Source organism: Pieris brassicae, chromosome 9, assembly GCF_905147105.1.
Source record: "Pieris brassicae chromosome 9, ilPieBrab1.1, whole genome shotgun sequence".
NCBI lineage: Eukaryota > Metazoa > Arthropoda > Insecta > Lepidoptera > Pieridae > Pieris > Pieris brassicae.
In genome coordinates this window covers 3,050,665-3,065,887 of record NC_059673.1, presented here as the reverse complement: position 1 = coordinate 3,065,887, position 15,223 = coordinate 3,050,665, and the positions used below count along the sequence as shown (strand labels likewise).

Sequence of the window (15,223 nt, the reverse complement as noted above, 5' to 3'; positions counted from 1 at the left end):
TGAAGTTAGCTACTTTTCATAGCTGTCGCAATTCAAAGCTGTCGTGTCTATGCTTTTCGTTCAAAAATCCAGAACCACGAAAATGTTTTATTTTTTTGTACTGGCAACATAGCTCTATATTCCGTCCAATAGGTGATTTGATAGTTTTGAACATAGTATTATTAAGAGTATTGTAAGTAAAAGTGTTGACTTTAAAAAGCGCTAAGGAATAAAAAATATATAATAATTATAAATGTCTTCACCTGCCAAATCGCAATACTGTCTTGGAGTGATTTTAACTCTTAAAATCATGATTTGTATACGTGTTTACAAGCAAGGTACATCATTGGGCCTGGTGCGTCATTTTAAATCTAATTCTTAATTGAAATGCGACCAGTGTTTGCCTAGTGGCTTAAGCACGCGACTCTCAAGTCTCAACCACACAGGACCAATGGTTGACAGAAATCGTATGTTTTATACACGGATGATTCTATTTGTCTGTGTGCATTTTTAATACTTGCTCCTACGGTGAAAGCAAACATCGTGGGTTTCCTCGCATCGCGCTCTAAAATCTTTTTAAATAGATTGCTATGCCGTAGTCAATTTGAAACTGATCACAGATCTTACCCTAATTGATATAAATAAAATTATAACATGATTTAATAACTATAACGAAACTAAATATAGTTTACAATTTTAATGATTGAGATTATGAATGAGTAAGAAACAGTCATCTCGATTAGTTACTACTTAGGATAGTATGATTATTAACTTGCTAACAGTACTCAAGGATATTTTTATTAATTGCATTCAGGCCGTCCAAGGTGAGTAAAAAACTGTTTTTCCCTGAAATTTATTTTATTATTCAAACAAAATTAACTTAAAAATAACTAAAACTTGTAATAGAGAACTTCAAACGTAGAAAATAGAATACTGCATAGATTATGCATTAACAATATTTATGAAATATCATATAATCATTGTCATCAAAATAAAATTTCCTCGTTCCTTTTTGTAATCCATTAGTGGTAACGTGACTCCACCGAGGGCTACCATTTCCCCTTTATAAAAAAAAACTTAGTTATATGTTAATACATTATGTTGTGAATTTAACAAAATAATACAAACTATTCGTTAAATTAACGCGTATATACCATAGTCAACCAATTTTTTTTTTCAATTTGCTTTATGATTTTACAATATTACAACTTAATTTTATAAAGTGAGATCTAAACCTGATCTAAATGGGTCTATATTTATTCTGAATGTTAATTTCGTAAACTTGAACGAATATATAAATATTTCACAATGAATGCAGCTGGCAAGTTAACTGTTTTATATATTTTTATGTTAAGTAAAACAATTGTTTTGTTTTTATATTGATTATCATACTTAAACTTACATTACTAAGAAGTCGATGTTTCAGTTAAAATTTCAAATAATATCACAAGGATTCATTGTTAATTATTATAAATATATATTATATTTCGTTAAAGCCTGCTTTTAAACACTATAAATATCAAAACATATCTAAATTAGGTGCTGAACATAAAACAACTAAAATATTTATTTCATAGACATAAGTAGACTAATACCACCCAATTTATATACGAATAAGTAGGCATTTTAAGAGATAAAAACCTAGTCTAATTCAAGTTTTCGAAAAGAACCAGCAGTAGAATGTATATCTTGTGTCAAATCATTTTTTCCTAATGCATGTAAATCTATACACAAGTCATCAAGTGCAAGTAAGTCTTCTCTATGCTTCAGTAACTTGCGTTTTAGTTCTTCGATCATGTCTTTCAAAGGAACGGTGCCTCCGTACTCCTTGGGCAGTATTGAGGCATCAACATGCTTGTTCAAATCGTCGGTATTCCGGTGAAACTGGAAATAAAAGTAATATATACATACATATATGAGTTTTTTTTTAAATGTTTATCCTATCAATCTGTGAATAGACCATCTGGCAACCCTTTTGGCTTGCCTCGACCTAATCTTTCTAGAACAACTAACCTATACTCTATGGTAACTAAGCACGGCTAAAGGCGCGAAATATAAATTGGTCATGTTGTTTTTTGAAAATAATAAAATAACTATAAATTATGTACTACTTTAATTATGTTTTCAGGGAGCTCGATCAAAATACATTAAATTAATATACCTTCGATTTAAATAATTCTTAATATTAAGTTTTTTCAGAAATGTTTCCATTATCGAATAGCATGCATTGGTATAAATATTGTGAAAGTGGATGAAGCGAGAGGGGCATGTCAGGACTTAGCAAGCGAGGATATGCGTGGTAAATAAATTATTTTCACAAAAGTTATCTGCTTTTCTGCCTCTGCTTACTTCTTAACTACAATTAAAACTTACCATAACACGATCTTTTAATTTGTCGCTCAATAAAGAAACCGCAAACTCGAAGAATTTGACACCATAGTGGGGAATATTGACGAAATGCGTGCATTTGTGGCGCATTGGGGTAGAGTTCTGCAAAACGTAGATATCACTATTACGACAAGATACAAAATTGAATCAATTATAATTTTAAATTATGGGGATAAACACAAATGCAAATATAATAACCATGTACGTATTCAAAGTATTTCATATACATAAAGTCTTAACCATAGATATTACCTGTATACAATTGAGCATGACTTTGACATCACTTAGTGACCATAATGACACGTGGGGCATCTGCATACCAGCCTCGTCGTTCACATGTGTGTATCCAAGGAGTTGAGATCGAGGCTCATCCAAAAGCAACTCAACGATCATAGAATGGATTCGCGCCATCACACAACTGTCATATCCGTAAGGATCAAATCGACCTAAAAATATGATTAATTGAGTGATGTAAAATAGCTGTAATATCTTTAAAAATGTTGCTAATTTTACAGAGACTTAAAAAGTATACGTTACGTCAGTGAACCAATTTTAATAATTTATTCTTAAGAAAGTATTCAAATTAAGAACAGAAAGATCCTTTTTGATAATCATATCAACATTACCGGATTAATTTTAACATCATCACAAATACGTGTTAAATACTAATAAATAATTTAATTTTGTAAATTAAAAGTTAAAATAGGCATTATATATTTTGTCTTAATCGCTGTACACACTGCACATACACTGCTTTCCCGCAGTGATTCTAAAATGTGTCAGTCACCATGTACCCAAAAAACTTTTGACTATGACTAACTGAAAAATTAATTATGATTAATCAAACTAAATAAGTGCTTTTTATATATTCCAATTTTACAGATCTTATTTACGGGTTTAATTGGAGATTCTATTTAATTTACTCTTTCTTTGCTAAACCCTCATAAAATAAATACTTAACTATCATAATGGCGCAGGAGTATGAAAGAAATTACTATCTGTCTCGTTTTATCAAACCGTTAACACAATTTGACAGAAAACGACGAAGAAGTACTCAAGTTCAGAGTGTAATCTATTTAGTGTTCGAATGAAGTTAGTTTAAATAGAAAATATATACAATACTCACCCATACAAGAAAGCACGACCCGTCTCCCTTCTGAATCTCTTTTGGGTAAAGGCACCAGGTAGCCAGCATCTATAACTGCCGCCAACTTAGGGTCCAATGGATCTAACTTCTGGAACCACTGGGGATACATTTGGCGTATTGTCAGGTAGCGCTCGAGCATGGAACAGGCTTGTGGTATTGAGAATTTCTTGGTACGTAGGAATCTCAGTAGGAAGGGGGTATCTGAAGAAAAAAAAACGCCATAACTACAAAAACTCAACTATGTAAAAAATACCCGTACATACAACGACCATTATTTAAGCCTTGACTTGTTTACACTTTACACTTTTACAAAATATTTGAACCCTTTTGTTTATATTATGTATACCATCTTTGGCTATATGTTTAGTATGATTGTTTTTTTTCGTTGCAATATCTAACGTTCAACGAAATAAATAAATATTGCAATACGTGTAATTTATCACAATCTAGTTCTGAGTGTTGTCAACATTTCACAGAGAATTCGGTTAGATAAATAGATAAACGAGAATTACCTACGATACAATGGGCGTAGTTCTAGCATATTTACACTTACTGAAATAAACAGATGTACTTCTTAGTTTCCTATAAATTACGTTTAATTAAATTCCTATAAACACTAATTACGAACTAACAATTATAATAATTATATTCTATATTAAAAAGAACTTGTAAATTAACTCACCAGTTCTACACTTCTTAATCGCTGGATGCTTCTCAATAAAATGCCTCATTTGCGCGAGAGCCTCCTCCCTTAACGCAGATTCTTCCCTTATCTCTACCCTGGCCCTTTCACGAAGCTCAGGAGGTAGTTCCCCTGTTTCCCTTTCCTTAGCTTCCAGAATAGCTTGGCGCTCATCTTCAGAGAGCCTGAGAGAGGGATGGTCAAGTTTTGGGTCACGACGACATTCAGCAGGTTGTAGGACTGATGTTGCCATGTTTAACTGAAAATCAAAGATTACGTGATTTTAATTTGCCAAATAACTGTTCTGTTTTATTCTTCGTCGCGCGTTTATAACTTATAAAGGTGGATGAAATAGGACAATGTACAGCTTGCGATCCAGTGGACTGTGAAATGTGTATTTAAATTGATATATGTATATTAAATGTTAGGAGTATTTGTTCTGTATCTAATTGCCCCCGCGAACTTCGTTTCTCCTTACTATGATTTGACTTAGCCAACCTTTTTAGTACATACCATTTTGCTATGCTATCCAAGAGACTTTTGACTTGAAAACTTTTTAGATTTTTCTGACAATTTTTCTCTACATAAAACTCAGTTTATGTAAAGATGTACTCTACATAAAAATAAGTTTTTATTAACAAATAAAAAAATAATTTTGATTGTAGAGGAGTAAAAATTAAGGGTTGTATGTATTTTTATAGAAAAAATTTAATTAACAATTTACGGTGTCGAAAAATATATACAAAATTTAACGTATATCGGTCAGGTCATTTCGGAGGAGTTTATTTACAAACACCGTGACACGAGTATAATATATATAAGAAGAAGTGTGTGTATAAGCAAACTGCTCTATATAACTAAGTACACGAGAGGGTGAGAGACCTAAGAACCTCCTCCTCCTCCCGAAGAACGGATCCTTAAGCCCTACAGATGTAGCCTAACATCAGCAGGCGAAGGAATATGACAGAGCGATATAAAAATGTATCGTTATAAAACACCATCTTAAATACTTCTTGAACCTATTAAGACATTTTAAAACAACTCTGTAAGATGTATTGCGCATCCTCAGCTATTAAAATTTGGCACAGCCACGTGAGCTATGTCGGCAGTTGATCAATGCTCAAATGAAATCTGATACCTGGGAATAGATTTTATCCACCTTGCATTAATTAAGTAAGAATAGTACGGCCCGTGTCAAAATGATCAAAATATCCGATATCAGAAAATCAACATAAACAAAATGTAGGTGTGACCTTGAAATCCATCAATGCGTATTTCAAAACTCCCAAGTTATGGAGCAGAATACCGTAACATCTTCAAAGAAACGGTATTTTATTCATTACACCACTGGCCCACATTCGAGACCCCATGATCTACTGACCAGCAGTTACATAATACAGCCTTTATATTGTACAGATTATATAATAATATTACAACATAACAGTTCCATTATGAAAGATTTCATTATCCCTAGCTCGTATGGGCCATGGAAGCTGTATGCGACACCAAGATTAATTGAAGAATATACCTAAGTATTTATTTCCAACACAAATATACAGTATTAAAAAAAAATTAAACAATTTTCAAAGTTTGGTTTGTTCCTTGTATACCAAAAAACATATAGTTTCTACTCTATACTCTTCAAGAAGATGTTCAATCTTTACACAGACACAATATGAAAAATTGAGGACATTTCGCTTCTACAATATGACGCGCACCTGCCACGCGTCCTATTTTAAAGGGGTTTTCGTTAGCTTTGAATACAATATATCTGCAATATCACATTACACTGAAAAAATACTGGGTTCGCTGCATAACCAAGCTAGGTAGAGCCTTAATATATCTCATTTCAAAATATTCATTATTTACAAGGAAGACAAGGACTCTTATGAACCTGGAGTAAGCCTCAGAAGTAAGACCGAAAGATACAAATCGTATACGAGAGCCTAACACAACAGTATACTTTCTTTTTCGATCAAAATACTTTTATTTATGTATTAACGTCTTTACCGAAGGGGTAGGCAAATACCATGGATGACCACTTACTACGGTCCCAAAATACCACTATCGCTTCACCCACCATGGAAACTCGTCAGTTTTGGGAACTTGTAACTTGGCCCTTATCTAATACGTCCAGGTATCGTCAGGGACTACCCAGCCCGGCTTCATTCACGGTTGCCTGGTATGTAAATCATACTTGTAATCCACTTCTCATTCATCCGTTCTACATGACAACCTATCAAAATCCTGGTATACCTTTTACTAATTAGATATGTGAGCGTGGTGGAAATAGCTCTGCAAGTACGCAGTTACTTTCTTTAAGTAACTTAAGATTTAAAGCAAATTTGAGCAAATTGCATGAACCCATTGTGATATAAATTTACAACTTTTACCATGAGAAAGTTGACTTAAGTGAAAGTGCGCATAAGTTTGAAGGTTAAATCCTTTTAGTTTCGCAATATAATATCAGATACGCGTTAAATGAAATGGAAACCATTTCTTTCCTTATATGTCTGTTTAGAAAATGATATATTTCATTGTGACTAAATATGGATTTATAAATGTTTGGACTTATCTTATTATAAAATCAATATGTAATCATTTACAAGTGCAACACCTCACCCAAAGAAGGCACGGCACAGTTCTGTGATCGCTAGCTTCCAGAACGTAATAGGTACTATGACAGCTTACAACAAGATTTTTTATACAATCCACAAACAATATATTATAGTAATTCGACTGTCATGGCAATCCAGAGCTGACAGTTCCTTCCATAATGTATCAGCGAGGCTACTAGCGATAGAGATTAAGACATACTGCTATATTTAAAAAATATAGCTAAATTTATAAAGTTTACAAATGTCATTGATTTTCCAAGAACTGTATCAAAAGGTTAAAAGCAATTTAAAGTCTAGAAGCGTACCAGTAACATACTAAAGGTTACAAAACGCAAGGAACAATGATATTTATACATCTCAAAATAAAGACGAAAATGGTATGCAGGATAATGAAATGGATATACTCGTATTACAAGTCCAGTGTAGTTTGATATGTATGTAAATCGCATAAAAATTAAGTACAAAACGACGCGCTTTAGTTATTTCAAAGTATAGTTCATATTCCGAAGAGAATATTGTAACAGTGATGCCAACTTCTTTCCCCCCAGAGTTAGGGGGAATCAAAATAGACGACTTTTTGGTAGGTACATTTAGTTAGGGGGTAATTTAAGGCACATTATATACAATTTATATTTAGCCTAGAACCTAATCAACAAACTACATTATATATAAACTCCAAGCATAATAAATGAAATATGAAAAAGGTTGCAAGACTCCAAGATCGAAATTACAGCTATTTTATACTACTTGACTGTATTGTTAATGCTAATTTGCTAAATTACTTTATTAAAAAAAATTTTTATGTTTAATCGAAATTTATAGGTATTTGAAGTTAAGTAGGAGTTGGCATAAGTATTGTAGCGTTTAAACCCCGGCCGAAGTCCATTAATACTATATCTATGGATGTAGGTAAACATCAACTTGGTTCAAACAATTATCACAAAGAAACCTACTTGCCTATAAATAATTAAATAATAATAATTAATCTGAGGCATTCTAGATCAAACTACTTATGCAACTTATAATTACGATTAAGAAATGTTAACAACTTTTCAAACATTAAATGCGTCATAACAACTTTTAATGTAATTAACTTATTAAAATAATCGCCTTCCAGCCAGGCTAAATTATTTTAACGCCTTACGTATGATTTCACGCGATTAAGCAAATTCTACAATCCTGTTCAAAGCTACGCAATATTTGCTTGTTTAAAGACGCTACAAGTGACACAGACTATGTTAATTTTTAAACCCATTTTGAATTGTCTTTGATAGTACAAAAAAGTAAAAAGCCAACCAACTTACAATCACATTTTCAAAATTCGAATTTCGGGATAGAACATCACACCACGGTTTATTAAACCCGACTGATGCCCGGTCGATGCACCCAGTTTTCACCGTTACCTCCCGAAATATTGCGACATTGAGTACTGGGCACCTGGTTCTATTGAGGTCCGAGGGTTACACGTGCTTACCATCGAGAATTAATTTCTCATATATTAACAAATAATCATTGTACTAAAGCAAACAATATTGTTCAATGTTAATCACATTAAATAAAATATTTTCCTGTGTCTGTATTAAACCAATTGCATAATGAACCACAGGAAGTCTGATTTTTATATCTAGGGGCAAACGGGCAGAAGTCTCACCTGATGTTAAGTTATACCTGCACATTCGCGCCTTTTAGTAAATTGTATGCTATTTTCTTGTTACGATAATAACATTAATTTCTGGTAAAACATAAATTCCTTGCGCCCCTCGCTGAACACATTTTAATAAACTTGATCACGTGAACCAATCCATACCAATAGTTATCGGAAAATTCCAACAACAAATCACTCATTAAAATTAACATATATATTGAAGTCGTCCTTTTGTCATGCGAACCATTACATGCCATATATGTATCAATTACAATAACAATAAATTCTAAGTACCAGGAACCATGTTTATGGGTACCACGACAGACATATTGTTTTGATCGCGTTAATATGATATACTCAAAAAAAATAAGAAAAATCTGCAATATTTCCATATATCTGTAGCAACATCTATAATCTGTACGACTACGTCATTCTCTTTTATATAACTGGGGGTAGACGAGCAAGAAGCTCACCTGATGTTAAGTGACACCGCCGCCCTCACTCACATTGCCAGAGGACTTCTAACTGCATTTCTTGCCTTTTAAGAATCCGTACGCTCTTTTGGTGATATGGGAATCCCTGAATCATGCCTTTGGACTATTTTCGACTGTGGGCTTTGCACCGGCTAGTCAGTGATTAGACTGGCCGACCGTAAGGGGAGGGACTTTTCCTACCTTACAGACCTTTAATCTAGAAAGGTCATCATATAATTAGTGACATGTGATGCGTCAATATAAATTATCACGCTCATACTAAATGGTGTAATCTCTACAGTCTACACTTAGTTCAATTTACACTATTAAAATGTACCTTGGCCCGAAGATGGCTCTAGGCATTCTACCTAAGCCCCTGGCATACAACCGCGTAAGTAATTGCTGCGTGCAACATTCTTTTGTTTCCAACATATATCAGTTGTATGTTGGAGACAAAACTTCATTTTTTTGCTAATTTTTTTTTAGGACAGGGGGCAAATGGGGAAGAGGCTTATCTGATGGTCAGTAATACCGCCGCCCATCGCCACATTGCCAGAAAGTCGCAAGTGCGTTGCCGGCCTTATAAGAATTGGTACGCTCCTCTCTTGAAGGACTAAGTCGAAAATCCTTCAGTGCACAACTGGCTCCACATAGTAGTAGCAAAAGGTGCCTTGTAAAAGGCTCCATTGTGGAACTACGCACGTCTAGGTGATGCGGATGGAATTTCATAATTTGACGACTTCCGATAATGAAACTTGGGTAATTGTATTCATCTATTAATCCGAACAAGTGCGGTAGAAGATGTAAAAAGACCCCACATCTACGCAACGCCAGGGGATTAAGTCATTCATAAAATTTGACGGTACCCACGCATATAACGTCTCATATGTTAATCTTCATTAACCATTTGGGTTTATAACTTGAATGCTGTACATTTTTATGCTTCCACTATTAACTATTTGTAATGGCTTAAATACTTGTTGTAAAGACATCTTTATTACTTTATGTTTAGGTGTATTTCACAATATACCTGTCCGTATAAAAGCCTTGCACAAGTATGTTTTACTTAAAAAGGTAGCCAATGAAAATGGTTACACCAATGTTACCATACACAAATTTATAAAAGCATACGATGTTCACTTATACGAATTTCGAATTGTAAATTTCACCTCTAATTAAAAAACAATTTTGCAATTTAACAACTTTTCCTACAAATTAATTAGGCTTTTCAAATTTGTGTACTAATAGTATATAAGCGTCAGATTAGTTGACCTAGTGGAAATCTCAGGAGAAAGTACAGGCCAGCCAAGCGTAATGAGACCGAGTGAATCATACCATTGTGAATTGTGATTTATTATTTTAGGTCGGCAACACTGTAAGTAAGTTGATATGTCGTGGCCGGATCCTTAAATTGATCTTTTCTTTCTTTGGCTATTTCACTCAAAAGCATTTACTTAAAAACCTAACCATTATATGCAATCAAGAATAAGAAATAATCAGAGTTTAATTATAAAAACAGCTTATCGCCCGAACACAATATATATATATATAGTTACTGTATGAGTCATGGCTGTATATTTCCAAAGTCGTTGGGAGTTCCAATCCAAGAGCCGCCGGCCCTCTTTAGCCTTGTATTTAACATATCATGTTTCTTATAGAATTTAATTTATTTAACAATCAAGTATACTGTATTTACAAAGTAAATATCTTGGGCCGTGGGGTACACAGAAGTACATATTACAGATTTTAGTTGCCGCCTGGTAGATAAAACCGGTGACCTCAGAGCAATACAGCGAGTAAATGCTGCCAGTGTTAAAGGTTAAATTGTAAATACTGTATACTTGATTGTTATGATTACTAATAAACATTTATGAAATTATTAAAAAAAACAATTATTTAATATGTATGGATCGATATTAGCTGGCCACTTTATGAAACGTTAAATTTTACGATTCGCCGCGACATAGATACCGGATTGCAGTGGTCTTTAAGCAAGCTGATTTTTTATATAAATACAGTTAATACGCACAAGCCCGTGTACTTGTGTTACAATGTTATCCAGTTATCCGGATATGCGCTTTAGGCAGCAACAAGAATGTCTTCATATGTATTTTCTAAAATAATTTTACGTTTTTGTTTTGTAACAATAAATCTTATTAAATTCACGCATAGTAAATGTTTCTAGGAGAAGATAATTTGCATAGGCTCCTAACAATATACATACTTTTTAAAATGTTTATTCTAATTCTAAGGATTCTTAAAGGTATGTTCTATTTAAAAAAAATCTGTCATGTTTTTATTTTTTTTATAACTAGCCAGCAACGCACATATCGAACTTTGTAAAAAAAAGGTTCTGTGTTCTGATTTTTTCTACAATCAGCCAACAAATATAAAACTTTCTTAAAAACCTTTACGTATGGCCAGGAATTATTTAAAATAAATGGTGTTTCGTTATAGAATTTATAAAATCAATCGATTAAATACGCTATTTAAATTTCTCATAGCAATATTATTAAGGCAATCTGAGCGTACGTTTCCTTATTAAACCCAGTAGAATTTATGTCACATCTATTGCTACATAATTGTATGACTAACGCAACTATGAATATCTTAGCGTACCAGTTAAAAAAAATATACCACCTTTTACTCTTTAAGTTATGCAAAAGAAGGATTAACACACACGATATTCAGTACATTAGGTTTCGCGCGCCTTTTCACATAATGTATTCTTTACACAATTCTCACATTGTAGTCGACCTGTTTTTGTATTCCTCTACTACTACATTTAAGCATACATTATATAATTATAATATTGTGTACGACGTCTTCTCTATGTGATCGCCTAAATATTAAATTGTCTACTGGTCTTAAGGTTGCCATGTCATGTTTGTATACATAATTTTTGTTATCTGTGAAACTGATTCAGGATAGGTACATCAAATATTATTTATTTCGTAATATATCTGTTAATAAATAAATTCGTGGTAAATGCACACTCGTAAAACAAACAATACATGCAGAGCGTGTTAAGGTAAGAAAATAATTTTAGTGTCGGGACCACGACACGAAATTCGATTTAAATCTTACTGAAAATCAAGACTTGTTGACATCAACTATGACTTGTGCAGCCTTGAAAACACGCTTATGTTGACACAGTCCATCAGCACAGTTTCGTTGCTGATGTCGTAATATAAACTAAGAAAATATACCTGTTACATACAACATTTGTTATAACACGCCTTTTATAATCCTATAACCAACATTTGTGGATCTTAAAAAATGTAACGAAAAAAAATTTATTGTGATCGTTTAACCTTTGCACTATAACTATTGGAAACTTTATTACAAGACGAAATTCTATAAAAACATATTTATCTCGTAAATCTGATGTACATAGTGGCATAACTGTGCCATGTTCTTGGTGCGATAGACAGTGCCTTGTGTAGAGGCTGTCAGGCGTCTAGAATAAGCTAGGCTCGCTTAATTAGCCAGGACTTAACGGATATGCAACTGGGCGTCGATGTGCGGAAACTGAGTCCATATTGTATACATAGTGACAAAACTATTTAAAAAACAAAAAACTGTTGCAGCCTAACTGACTAAATCAAGAGCGGCTTTAAGTTGAGACAAGAGGCTGTACAAGAAAACTATTACATGAGGATCTTTGTTCTTCCTTCTAGCAATTATTCAATCTATATCAACATCTTCTCTTCTTCTTAATGTCCTATAACCCTGGATGGGGCAGATGGCGTCCACAGTCAGTCGCCATCGCGTTCGGTATTGAGCCTCGTGTTTCACCTCGCTCCAAGTCTTTCCGGCTCTCTTTGCCTCGTCTGCAACTGTTCGGCGCCAGATTTGTTTGGAACGGCCACTCTTCCGCGGATACCAATCAAGTACCTGCTTGGGAATATGTTTGGGATTCCTTCGGAGTGTATGGCCTAAATATATATAGCCTAGTATATTTAGTAATAATAAAAAATTTAAAATTACCAAATGATCCACGAAAATGAAAGCAGTTGGGCGTCAGATTTCACTTTCAACGATAAATTGTAACGTGACCCAGATCTTAAGTCAAAGAGAAAACAAATTTGTACGAATAAATGTTAATAATAAAGGCTGAACTTTGGAATAGGAGCTGGTGGGTTGAATCCGGAAATTCTCCCTGGTGAACAGATTAATGTCTGATATTTACGACATGAGGCAAAAGATCACGTGGCCGTTCACCAACCAGATGGACCGATCAGGTGAAAGACTCATCTTCCTCAAAACTGTACACTGTTATAAGAGAGGTGCTGGATAGATGGAAACAGATAGTCCGCTCCAGGTGCTTCCTTGCTGGATCCGACGCCCAGTAATGAACTGCCGCTTAAAGAGAGAGATGACCAGATATTATATTATATTATTTGGCCGCTGGACCGCCAGAAAAAAATGTGGAAACAAAAGCGATGGGCTGACGACATAGTTAAGGTTTTTGGGGAAGCAAGGAAGGAAGTTCAGGAAGAGGCCTTTGCCCAAAAGGCACGCAGATCACGTAGAAACAGAAATAACAAAACTCACACCCATTTTGATATGCAATTTTTAACATTATGGAATTAAAGTGGCTTTATTATTATTATTATATGTAGGAAGAGATTTCATTATAAGAAAAAATAGTAAACCTTTTGAATGAAACAAATAGTGCTGTATACGACCCTAAAATAATCGAGAATCGACATTACAAAAAAAATAATTATAAAAATTCTTATATTGTTTTTGTTATTTGCCTAGTCTGTACTTATAAGATAACTTTTGCTTGTGAGCGAATATACAATTCTACCATGTTTTAATCCTGAGTAGCTATATATATTACCAAACCATTAAGAGTTCATTTCTTTATTGCTTGAATTAAGAGATTTTATCTATAAAATGTAAAAAAAAACTAACAATGATTTGTTTGTACTAGGGCGTGTTAATTGATCACGCACTGGTGTAAAACGCAAGACTCAAATTGCATTTATATCAAATAACCAGGGTCAAGAGGTACAAGGCTGACGACTTTTACAATTGTACTTTACAAAAAGACAAAAATTGCTCTTTCTACATCCTATATATTAATACTATAGGTAATTTAGTAGGGAAATCCCTTTGAAACGCTCTGCGTTTTCTCATTAACGGGTTTCAAATAGTTATAGAGATTTAAAAAAAAACCATGGCGATTTTAAAGGAACAGTGTTGTAATGTCATGCCTGAGGTCCTAGGTTCCATCGCCGGCTGTGCACCGATGGAGTTTCTATCTACGCATTTACATTCGCACGAACGATTTTTTTTTTTAATGTAATAGCAGGCAAACGGGCAAGAGGCTCACCTGATGTGAAGCGATACCGCCGCCCATGGACACTCACACTTACACTTCCTCACACGATGAAAGAACACAGCGTGAGGAAACCGACTAAAACGAAATTCGACGGCGTGTGTCCAGACCTAAAACGGAACTGATTTTTTTTAAAGACGGAGAGTATTTGTAGTTTCTCTGGTCCGCTCTACGCCTATGATTTGAGAACTCGCAGTAAATGTAAATTTTGAATCATTTTTTTATTGACGTCCATATGTCTTCATTAAGTTACCTCTATGAATTAATATTTTGATTTTTTTGTAATATTATTGGGTATTGTACCATGCGGTGCGTATGTATATATCTAAAGAAAAAATATTGTGTACTTATCAATTTTTCAATGCTACAGTAGTATGAATAAAAGCTCAATATTTATTTTATAAAATTAACGTTTTTAAGCGTACATAGTACATTACTTAGTATGTACATTCATAACCAATATGAATAAATTGTGAATTTCAATATTGTTTCTGTATTTTTTAAATATTTGTAAATGTATTTTCTTAATACAGAAACAGACTACAACAGGATCAAATATTAACAACATTTTTTAATAAATAATAATTGTTATAAAACCAATGAATGCGTATTTACAACAAATATCTATTTAAATACATAATTTACGGTTCATCCATTGATAAAATACGGTTTTATTTCAATAATACTTGTAGTGTAAGCACCCGTTTCAAACCGACAAATTAAAGTTGTTGCTAGTAATTAAACGTATTCATTGATTTTAAATAAAATACATACCAGCTTACCTCGTAATTATAATTGTCCAATCCACACAGAATCTTAGCAAACACACACGACAAAATAGTTAAATCAATGCACACAACTCACCGCTGTGAGAGTCGTTTTACAACTGTCATAAGATCATAAGATCAAAGAGTAGAAGGAATACTAAACTACAGGCTTAC

The 15,223-nt window shown here is 33.6% G+C and overlaps 1 protein-coding gene across 1 annotated transcript; it reads right to left on the bottom strand.

The window, feature by feature from the left end:
* Positions 1 to 841: 841 nt before the first annotated feature.
* On the bottom strand, positions 842 to 15,163 carry LOC123714651 (retinaldehyde-binding protein 1-like). Its single transcript, XM_045669009.1, has 6 exons — positions 15,065 to 15,163; positions 4,197 to 4,455; positions 3,494 to 3,715; positions 2,620 to 2,813; positions 2,353 to 2,469; positions 842 to 1,863 (listed from the first exon to the last, which is right to left on the bottom strand). The coding sequence occupies exons 2-6, from the start codon at positions 4,447 to 4,449 to the stop codon at positions 1,621 to 1,623; spliced, it is 1,029 nt and encodes a 342-aa protein (XP_045524965.1). The 5' UTR covers positions 4,450 to 4,455; positions 15,065 to 15,163; the 3' UTR covers positions 842 to 1,620.
* Positions 15,164 to 15,223: the final 60 nt, after the last annotated feature.

Bases quoted from the DNA above. Each gene is read 5' to 3' on its own strand.
- LOC123714651 (XM_045669009.1), bottom strand. From the start codon at position 4,449: ATGGCAACATCAGTCCTACAACCTGCTGAATGTCGTCGTGACCCAAAA. The intron at 2,814-3,493 runs GTGAGTATTGTA...TCATATTTTTAG, and splicing joins GGTCGTGCTTTCTTGTATGG to GTCGATTTGATCCTTACGGA. The intron at 1,864-2,352 runs GTAAGTTTTAAT...TTTTATTTCCAG, and splicing joins AATTAAAAGATCGTGTTATG to TTTCACCGGAATACCGACGA.